Source organism: Diceros bicornis, chromosome 20 (genome assembly GCF_020826845.1).
Source record: "Diceros bicornis minor isolate mBicDic1 chromosome 20, mDicBic1.mat.cur, whole genome shotgun sequence".
Classification (NCBI taxonomy): domain Eukaryota; kingdom Metazoa; phylum Chordata; class Mammalia; order Perissodactyla; family Rhinocerotidae; genus Diceros; species Diceros bicornis.
In genome coordinates, this window is record NC_080759.1 from 14,334,795 (window position 1) to 14,345,765 (window position 10,971).

Here is a 10,971-nt window from a genome sequence, read left to right on the forward strand (position 1 = left end):
AGCTCACAGCCAGTCTTCCTGACCAAAAAAAAAAAAAAGAGAACTAGATTAACTTCAAGGATCTTTCTGGTTAAAACAGTCTATGATTCTCTTCAGATCACATATATCAATACTGTGACTAAGAGACCCCAAAGAACAATCCCATCTTAGTTGCCACTTCCAAATATTCAAAACATTTCTCATGCCTCCTGCAGTCACCAAAAGGTAGTCACACCTACTACAGAATGGAAAAGAAATGTTTTAACAGTACAGTTTTTAAATTTCCCCTAAAGACAATCTAGCTAAACAATAGTAAGATTGTATTTTTTAGAGTCACTGGATTCTAAAAAGGAACCGAATCAGAAAGATAATTGGAAGACACAAGCAAGAAAATAAATTATATATGAGTGTCCATTTCCAGAAACCAGCCTAATTTCATATCAGGTTCTCTCCTGTGGCTGAGAACAATCTCAGGAGTCCAAGTCTAACCTCTGCCACTTCTAACCTCAGAATACCAGAAAAGTCAGATTAGCCTTAGCAGACCACTCAATTTCAGTCAACTCTGGGGATTTTTAACTAAGAGGCCTGTAGGGAGTGTGGGGGGCCAGAGTAGGGAGGTAGCAGCACAGAATGAGCATAGATGGAAGAGTTTCACTTCCTGGTTAAGATTTTATCTGAATGGTTAATGAAAATAATGTTTGAAAACCAAAAATCCTATAATGAATGATTCACTCAAAAACGATATGCCAGGAACTCTGCTAGGCACATGGAGGGATACACAGATGAATTAAAGAGTCTATTAGTGGGCTGGCCCCATGGCTTAGCAGTTAAGGGCGCCCGCTCCACTACTGGCGGCCCGGGGTTCAGATCCCGGGCGAACATCGACGCCCCGCTTGTCCTGCCATGCTGAGGCCGCGTCCCACATACAGCAACTAGAAGGAGGTGCAACTATGACGTACAACTATCTACTGGGGCTTTGGGGAGAAAAAGGGCAAAAAAGGAGGAGGATTGACAATAGATGTTAGCTCAGGGCCGGTCTTCCTCAGCAAAAAGAGGAGGATTGGCGTGGAGGTTAGCTCAGGGCTGATCTTCCTCACAGAAAAAAAAAAAAAAGTCTATTAGTAAATATTTTAATCCTGTAACACCCTGGGCTCTAGTTGAAGTGGGTGTGGGTAGCCTGCCATCCCTCAACCGCATTCTCCACACTGCCCCTTCTCCACTGCAGTTTGAAAACATAATATTAAGAGAAATGTACTCAAATATTAATACTTAAGGAAATATGCTGTCTCATGAGTGATACAGAATGACTTAGGAATTCAGAGGCTGACTGGCCATCTGGTTTTAGTAATCAGTGAAGACTTACTGGGATTAGTTTCCAGCAGGGTCTTCAAACATAGGAATAAATCCATTTTAGTTTACCTGTTTGCCCCTGGAACATGTTTTATTAATACATGAGCATCACTGATGGGAGAGGCATGCTCTGAAACAAGGACAAGGATTACCATTAGCAAATTGCACAAAAACATCAAGTCACCAGTTAATAGCAGTCTGGAGCAGCCCTTCTTCACTCATGTGATTTCCACTGTCTCAGGCATTACATTCATACTCATCCAACTACAAAGTTTATTTTTGTTACAACACCACCAGTGTTTTATCCAAAACAGATGTGCTATAGAAGTGGGAGGAAACAAAACCGCTTCTTTAAAGTGAAAAAGGGAAAGCTTGAGGGGAGTCTCCCAGACACCAATTTCTACAGTGAAACATCACCACCCAATGCAAATGATCATTTCCTTCTTTTCAAGTTCTCTACTATCTTCTACCTTCCACCAACTCCATCATGCGAGGCGCATAAATATGTACACGACTGTAGGATAGGACAATCACACATTGTAATGATTTCCATTATTTCTCATGGGCAAACTGCTTTGAAATGTGATTTTTAAGTTCCTAGCACTTAAACACAAAGCTCTTATATGTCTGGGTTTCTGGTATAGACAGAAAGTGAAGGCTGAAAGAGTATTAAAAACCTCTATCCTAAAACCCTTAACGAACCATAATGGTTTCAAGTCCAATACGTTTAAGTAAGATGTTAGTCCAGAAAAAATAAAAGTATACAAACCTTTCAAATGTCTTATGATACTATTTTTTTCTGATAGATTTTATAGTAACACTGTAATCATAGTTAAAGGCTTAGCATGTAAAGGACTTACACATTTTATTGCACCTCAAAACTTTAAATAATATGCAAATCCTACTTTTGCTAGTATACAGTGAACTCGCATTCACCTAAAACAGAAAAGACAGGAACAGCACTGTAACAGCACTGTTTAAGGAAAAGTAATTTTAAGAGATAAGAAACTCAACCCAAGGAAAGGAGACACATCTTTCTCATTAGTGTTACTGGTACTTCTAAAGCTCGAAGTAGTTTACCTTTTCACATACAGGATAATGATGCTTCCAGTTGTTAACACAAATTATCCCAAATAAAATGAAGGAAAAAAATCATTAGCTATATACTGTCTTCCAGTACATCGCATACATAACATGGAAGTCCATCTAGCTTCACATAACTTGGTCAAACTTGGTAGAAACCAAGAAGTTGTGGATGTGATAATAACGTTACTATCGACTAGGCTAGAGGATAATAAATACGACATACATGAAAGGTACGGGTATAAGGGAGATGGAGGCAAGAACACTGCACATCTCTTGATATTACACCTCTAGTTCTTTCTCAATATTCGAACTGAAAGAAAATTTTACTTATCTCCTTCCATGCGTTTTCTCCTTTACTATATGAATTATTTCCAAGCCTGGCTGGTGTCTCACTCCACACCCCAAGCTAGTGACATAAAACATTTTCCCCAAGAGGAACCTATAGAAAGATACATAAGCCTAAGGCTTTTTGTTTTTTCGAATTAAGCAGGTAGCTTCACCGCGCCTTGCACTTTTCTCCCGGTTACCTCTCCAGAGGGTGTGAAAATATCAACATTCGGCGCCCGCCCCCACTCCCTCACTAGTGCCTCGCATCGCATTGACTCGGCTCATCCCTTCTCCTTCCCGTTCAGTCTCATCACCTTTGAGAAGCTTATCGAATACTTCTTCCCATTGCTCCCCCACCCTTATTCATGGCTGAACGCGACATTCTCCGCATCCTTCTTCCAAGGAAGGGACTAGCAAAAAAAGATAAGATGCATGCCCGAGAAACCAAAGCCGAAGAAGCCTGACAACCAGACAGCAGTGGAAACCAACGGGTCGGTCTTTTTTCTCCCACCTCGGCCTCCGACCCGTAGTCGGTTCTCTAAAAACTGAAATCACTGGGCTCCACGCTTCCCATCCCCCACCTCCTCGGAGATGAGGCCGAAAAACGAGGAGGCCGGGGGGAAGCGCGAGGCTGGGTCATCCCAAACGCAGCCCGCAGTCCCTGCTCCCCCCCGGGCTGGAGTCCCCAGGGAGGATGGACATCGCGGGAGAAGCGAGGGGCCTCCGGCCCGGGACCCTCCACCGCGCCCGCCGAAGCCCCCGGAGACGCGGCCCGCGACACCCGGGCCCTTCCCCTACCCCGGCCCGGCCCCCCGCAGGGCCCTCCCGCCCCCGGCACTGCAGCGGCCCCCGGGGCGGACCCCACGCCGGCCTCGCTCGCACACACGCCACACACAAAAGCGCCGCAGCCGCCGCCGCCGCCTTCCCGCCCCCACAGCCCGGCGGAGCAATCAATGGGGCGGCCGGCGGCCGCGTCCCCTCCGTGCACACCCGAACGCGGGGCCCGGCCGGCAGGGGCGGCGGCGCGGCTCACCATCGCTCCGCTTGATCTCCACGTAAATCCCGATCTGGATCTTGCCGAAGTTGGCCGTTGCCATCACCTCATCTGGAGCGGCGGCGGCGGCGGGCCGAGGGAAGGGGACGGGAGGGCGGAAAAGGCGGGGAGGGGGCGGGGTAGGTGTGGGAGGGGGAGCGGTGGCCCGCGGCCGCGCCGGCCCGGGCGACAGCCTGAACGCGAGCCGGGGCCGCGAGGAGCAGCGGCGAGCTGGCAGACGGAGGCCCCGGGCCTGCAGGCCGGCGGGAGGAGGCGCACGCCCGGGCGTCGGGGTGAAGCGAGGGCCGGCGCCGTGAGGCGGCGCGGGGAAGAGTGGGAGGGCCCGCGCCGCCCGACCGGGAGCCGACGCTGGGTAGGCGGGGCGCCGCGCGCCTGCGCAGAGCGCGCCGCCCGCATTTCTTCCTCTTCGGCCAGCCTGTCACCGCCGCCTCGAGGCGGCCCCGCCCAGCGCCGCGGCAGGCCGGGTGGGCGGCGGCCGCCGCTGGGCCGGGCGAGTGAGCGGAGCGCGCGCGGCACGGCCCCCAACGATCCGGCGTCGCGTTTGATTTCAGCGCGCGGCCTAGAAGAGGCGGGAAGCCGCCCGCCGGTGCCTTCCTGTCTCTCTGGCTTCTGTGAATTGGCGCTGTCGCGGGGATGGATCAAGGGTCCTGTGGTTTCAGGGCTTTCCGGGTGGAGCGCGGTGCTGAGGGATGTGGATTTAGAGGTTTGCCATTGGCAGCCGGGCTCAGGGTTTCATCTGAGAGTGTCAGCTCTGTTGCCCCTTAGAGGTGGCTGGCCCAAGTAACCGTCCCAACGTTTCCCATCCAGTTATGGAGGAAGGGAAGAACTTTGAGGTGTCACCACCCTAAGTCAGAATGAAGATCCGCTTCTTCATGGCCTTGCCTTATAGCTCATTGTCGGTCAAAAAGAAACCCTGCGGTGGGGCGGCCTTGACTGTTCCGTGTATGATGCATCCGATGCTGGTGTCCTGTCTCTGCTGTAGGGTTCAAGGCTTTATTTACCCTGCCCCGTCAAGCCAATAACTATGATTCGAGGACAGAGGGCAGACAAATATGGTTGACTAAGGAATGTGCCTTTTTTGCAGAGTCACTTGACTAGTCTGACCACATCAGCCTGTGGAAGGCAAGACTCTCCATCCTGGCAGAGCAGAAAGGCCGTGTGGACAGGGACCAGGGAAACTGTTTACAGCACCGTGTAAAACCTCGGCACGTGTGACTTTTGCTTCTAGTATTGGGACTTCATATGAAAGGAAACACAGTGTTTGTGCCCTGCTTTATTTAGTCCTTGTGAATCTCCCTGTAATAATGACTGAAAATACACGGTTTTAAAATTAAAAAATTGGAAACTGGATGTATGTGTGTGTGAAGTGCATATGTGCACAGATGCACGTGCCTAGAGTTTTCAACTTAATATAACTAATCAAGTCAAGTAGACCCTAAAAAAACTGAAAAGACTTGGGCTCCATCTGTAACTTGAACATATTGAAGGCATACTTGTCAAAAGAACGAAGTTTCTTAAATCCATTCTAAAGTAGGAATGATTTCTATGAAAAAAATACTGGGTAAACAACTTAGAAAATAACTTCTGCTTTTACATTCCGGAAATGACATTACTGTAAATCTCACTTCAGGACCTTTGTTTCAGAATAAGATTTGACCAAATCAAGATTCAGTTTTTATTTTTAAAAAAAATAATCTTAAGAGTTTTATCTGAACTTTTTGAGCTCCTGACTAGTAGAACTCATTCTCTGATGTCTCTATGACTAAGGTATAAATCATCTATTTATTTGCTTGCAAATTCTTAAAAAATGCAAAGAAATCAAGCTATACAGCTATTAAATTTAAAATTGCTTCATAAAATATTATGTTTTATCATGGTTGCTGACACATACTTTGCACCCTGTGGGTTATGTAATTAAATCTAAACCTTTAATCCATATACAAAGGTATATTAAAAATATGTACATCATCCTGCTCTATAAAAAATGTATGAGATGTCACTTATCAAACACACAAACCTTTCTTTTATAGGTCATATCTAAAAGGCTTATGTTTTTTGGTACACCCCGGCATATATATTTACCAAGACTTGCATTTTAGGCTTTGTGTTGGAGTGGCCTCCTGAATGAATTTATGGCAGCCGTAAATGAATGCAGTGTGGCTATGGTTCCATCAACATCCTGGGTCAAGAATTCTGACTCTAGTTTAGTCATTAGCAAGATATATAACCTTAACTAGAACAGTGACTGGCACATGGTAGGTACTCAGTCATTTGTTCAGTGAATTAACTTGTTAAACTGCTCTGAATCTCTGTCACCTGTTTGAACAGCCTGGAAAAATAACTTCCATTCTCTTAACTGCATAAAGTTTTTGTGAGGGTCAAATGGAATAATAAAATGTGATAATGTTTTGGTATTTATAAAGTATAACAAAAGTTAAAAAACAAAACCATCCTATAAAAAATAACCTGGTACTCTATCCTCAAATCATTAACTGGAATTTTATGTCCAGTGATATAAAATTAAACATTTCGCAGTTTGGCTCTGGCCCTCATTACCTCGCATTTGAGAGGATAGCAAGAGCGTTACAGATCTGTCTGTATTCTTTTACCCACTCAAGTCCATCCTACCTTAACTGATAGAATAACCTTGCTCAAGGATCATTTCCATCAAGTCATATCCTATTAAGAATGGTTGCTGTTGACCTACCCTATCCTGAGTTAATAAACCATTCAAAAAAATCATAGTTATTTTAATCTAGCCAAGCCAATCTCCTTATTATGCCTAGATTTTTAAAAAAATTTCTCTGCCTTAGGGTCATTATACATAAACCTTAAGAGATTATTCCAAGGAAGAGGCTGTTACGCTAGTGAGTGAGGTTTGAGGCAGAAGCTGGCACTCACCTTAACCGGTTACCTGCTCCTCTGGGGAAGAGCAGAGGCACAATTTAGCTCCAGTTCTAGTTTAGATTATACGTACTTGTCTATATCTTCTTACTAGAAATTTTCCATCCAATGTTTGCATCTATTCTCAATTACTTCCACAAAGTTTGTGGATCTAAGATCCATGGGTAAGGTTGGCAGAAACTTTCTTTGACTTCGTTGTCCGCTTTCTGCCCTGGACTTTTTTGGATACGTTTTGGTTGTCAGTGATTCCCATTTCCATTAAATTTACTCAGATTTTAATTCTAATTAAACTGGTATAATTTCACTGTAATTTATTTTTAGTCCTTAAACTACATTAAATACATTAAAAAACCTGGGAGATATAAATCCCAATTTTACCTGCTCTAAAATATCTACTCTTTTCTTCTCCGTTGGATTTCTCTCCACTACCTGCAAATATTTCAGGCTCCTTTCTCTTGGGGGAAAAAAAAAATCTCTTGATCCCTCTCTTCCTATTTAAATTCCATTCTATTATTTACTTTCCCTCCCCTGCCAAATTCTCAAATGAGTACTCTGAATACCCACTGCCTTGATTCCCCGTCACTCATTCATTTCCTAACCCCTAAGTCTGGATTCAATGCCCTACTGAATTGTATTTTCAAAAGTCAACAATTACCTTCTAATTACCCCATTCAGTGGACATGACCATCTTTATTTGCCTTGAATTCTTTATTTGTCTTGAATTCTTTGAAGAATGCCCTACCTACAACAATACCTCACACATTCCTGCCTCAGTTTCTGCTCACACAGTAATTATTTGCCCTTCTCTTTTCTTCTCTATTTAAAGCCTTTCTGTCTGGCAAGGCACACTTGAAGACTTCCTTCTTTATGGAGCTTTCTCCACCCAATCTAATCTATAATGACTGTCCTTTCTGGGAGATTCTTCCCCAGCCATGATCATCAGAAGCACCTAAGAAAGATTTTAAACAAATTTAGAAGCACAGACTCTACTCCAGGCCTAATGGTTTAAAATCTCCAGGGGGGAACTTAATGTGGTCTATTTTTTAAGAACTCATCAGGAGATTCTGAGGTGTATGTACAACTGGTTGAGAACTATTGATTATCCCTGAATTCCCGTAATTCATTATTTTCTGTACGTTGGCCACTTAGGGACTGGGTACTGAATAGACATTGATTGATTAGTTTCCTAGTCCACCTTCTTCATTTTAATTCTTTCATTTACAGTTTTTGATATATACTTATCAAACTTTTTTTTGTTGGCCCTGAGCTAGCATCTGTTGCCAATCTTCCTGTTTTTCTTTTTTCTCCCCAAAGCCCCAGTACCTGGTTGTATATATCATAGTTGTAGAGTTGTAGCTCTTCTATGTGGGATGCTGCCTCAGTATGGCTTGATGAGCGGTGAGTAGGTCCGCGCCCAGCATCTGAACTGGTGAACCCAGGACTGCCAAAGTGAAACTCGCGAATGTAACTGCTATGCCACGGGGCTGGCCCCTTTATCAAACTTATTTTGATAGTATGCTTTTACTTATACATTTTGATAGTGTATTGGATTGTATTAATGGTAAGCTGTTGGTAGAGAGCTAATGTATAAAGCCTTTTAAGGTCCATATTGAACTTAGATCTATATAAAAATATCAAATAATGTGGTATCATATTCAATTATTGTCTACATTGAGATAGTCCTGACCATTACGCTTATTAATGTAATGTTTGCTTTAATTTTAATTTACATGACTAATTCTTCTCAAGTATAGGCGGTGTACAAGTTTCTCCTTATATTAGATTTTCAGTAATTTATGAGTATGAACTCAGAAATAACAGGAAGTGGTATTTTCACTGTTTGTAGTAATATATCTAAATTGAAAATCATTTATATATCCTTACAATAGTTCTTATTAATTCATTAGTAAACAGTTGTCACAGAGCATCAGTGATGTGAAACAAAATAATTGATAGTGTGCTGTGCATCTTTATTATTTTAAAAAACTATGACCGAGGCTGGCCCTGTAGCCTAGTGGTTAAGTTTGGTGCGCTCCACTTCAGTGGCCCGGATTTGGTTCCCGGGTGTGGACCTACACCACACATCAGTGGCCATGCTATGGCGATGACCCACATACAAGTAGAGGAAGATTGGCACAGGTGTTAGCTCAGGGTGACTCTTCCTCCAGCAAAAAAAGAGGAAGATTGGCAACAGATGTTAGCTCAGGGCAAATCTTCCTCAAAAACTATGACCCGTATTAGTTTTCTCAATGTATTCAGTCCAAGTCAAGCACAACTAGAGAGAATGGGTTTCACTGAAATATTTCTTGTTGTTAAAGGATAGTACTTGATTTTTTTTTGTTATGATTTAACCAACTTTAGAAAACAAACATTCCAATAAATATTAAGCCCCAAAACAACCTTATTTTCCTAGTCTTTGTTGATATACAAACTTACTTTTTATGCCTGTTTTAATTTCTTGTTTAAATTGAAAATATATGTTATATACCATCAATGGAGCATAGCTAGGACAGAATAAATACATTTTACAACAGTGGAAATATATTAAAGACATTTTTTACATTGTAGATTTAGTTCTCTGTTAAAAGATTTTTTTGGCTTGACTTCATTTCTTATGACTGTTTCTGTATGTTTTTATAATTCATATGCTTACAATTTTTAATAGCTGTATAGTATTCCATATATTTCTAAATCATTTTTTACTTACACATTCACTGTATTGTTGGGTTGTCTTCAATATTTTACTGATAAAAAATTCTCATTATGAACATCTTTGTAAAACTTTTTTCTTGTGGGCAAATTCCTCTAAGTAAAAATGTCAGGTCAAAGGGTAGGAAAGTAACCACTTAAAATGCAAAAGAGATAATATCACTTCCTTCTTAAAACCAGTTACCAGCTTCTTAGAATAAAATCTAAATTCTTTACAGAACTGTACATAATGTAGCTCTGGCTACCTCTCCGGCCTCGTCTAGTACCACTCTCCTGCTGACTCTGCTGCAGCCTCACTGAGTTCCTGTCTGTCCCTTAAATATGCCAAGATCTTCCCCAGGTCAGGATTGTGGCTCTTGCTCAACTTTTCACATGACTGGTTCTTCTTATCTTTCCTCTCAGTCAAAAATCACATCCTGAAAATAGCCTTCCCTTACCCCCTCCTCAGCCCCACTTTACTCTCTATCACATTACGCTGTTACTTACCACTTACCATTATTTACCTACAATGACCTTGCTCCATTATTTACGTCTTCTTTTTTTTGCTGAAGAAGATTCGCCCTGAGTTAACATCCACAGCCAATCCTCCTTTTTTTTTTGGCTTAAGGAAGATCAGCCCTGAGCTAACATCTATGCCAATCTTCTTCTGCCTTGCATGTGGGACACTGCCACAGCATGGCTGGTGAGTGGAGTAGGTCTCGCCTGGGATCTGAACCCACGAACCTGGGCCCCTGAAGTGGAGTGCGCAGAACTGTAAGCACTCAGCCACAGGGCCAGGCCCCATTATTTACTTTTTGATTTGTCTGTCTCCTCCCCTACTCTAAAGTAAGCTCCTTGAGGGTAGGAACCTTGTCTGAAGTTCTTCGCTATATCTTCAGCACACAGAACAGTACGTGGAACACAGATGCTCAGCAAATGTTTGTTGAATAAATGAAGGGAAAGTTTGATAACTCTGTTATATATTGTCAAATTTGTAGCCTTTTATTTGACAATCTTCTTTCTCCTGAATAGGGTAAATTGGTAATGTATTTCCTCATTAGCATGACCCAGAAAATCAATAGTTAATGTTTCAGTCTTCTAAACCTCAAAAATCTCTAGTAGATGTAGATTATTACATATGAAATAAATGCTCATAAAAATCTTAAAAAATACAGAAGAACATAAAGTAAAATGAAAAGGCAGCCCCACTGGCCCTCCAAGTTCCTTGGCCTGGGAGGAGCCTCTGTTAATACCATATTAATCCAGTAATCCACAAACTTTCTTGGGGACAAGATTCATGTGGGTTAATTGTTATGCAGATTCTAGGGTCCTGTCCCCAGAGATTGTGATTCAGTAGATCTAGTTTACTAGATCAGTAGTAGATCTAGTATGATCTAGTAGATCAGTAGATCTAGTATGACGTCCAGGAACGTGTTTTTTTTTTTTGGTGAGGAAGATTTGCCCTGAACTAACATCTGTGCCAATCTTCCTCTATTTTGTATATGGGTCACTGCCACAGTGTGGCTGACGAGGGGTGTAGGTCTGCACCCGCGATCCAAACCTGCGAACCCTGGGCTGCTGAA

At 42.8% G+C, this 10,971-nt stretch overlaps 1 protein-coding gene across 3 annotated transcripts in view; it reads right to left on the minus strand.

The window, feature by feature from the left end:
• The window catches only part of KIF2A (kinesin family member 2A), a 68,430-nt gene extending 64,350 nt beyond the window's left edge, over positions 1–4,080 (minus strand). For 2 of the 3 annotated variants that reach the window (XR_009223155.1, XM_058564014.1), the window contains exon 1: positions 3,776–4,078. Coding sequence is in view for 2 of the 3 variants with exons in the window: in XM_058564014.1 (XP_058419997.1) it covers positions 3,776–3,839 (64 nt within the window). In the remaining variant the exon portion in view is untranslated. Of the gene's footprint in view, positions 1–3,775 lie in introns of all 3 variants that reach the window. The other variant, XM_058564015.1, reaches the window with a different exon arrangement.
• Positions 4,081–10,971: the final 6,891 nt, after the last annotated feature.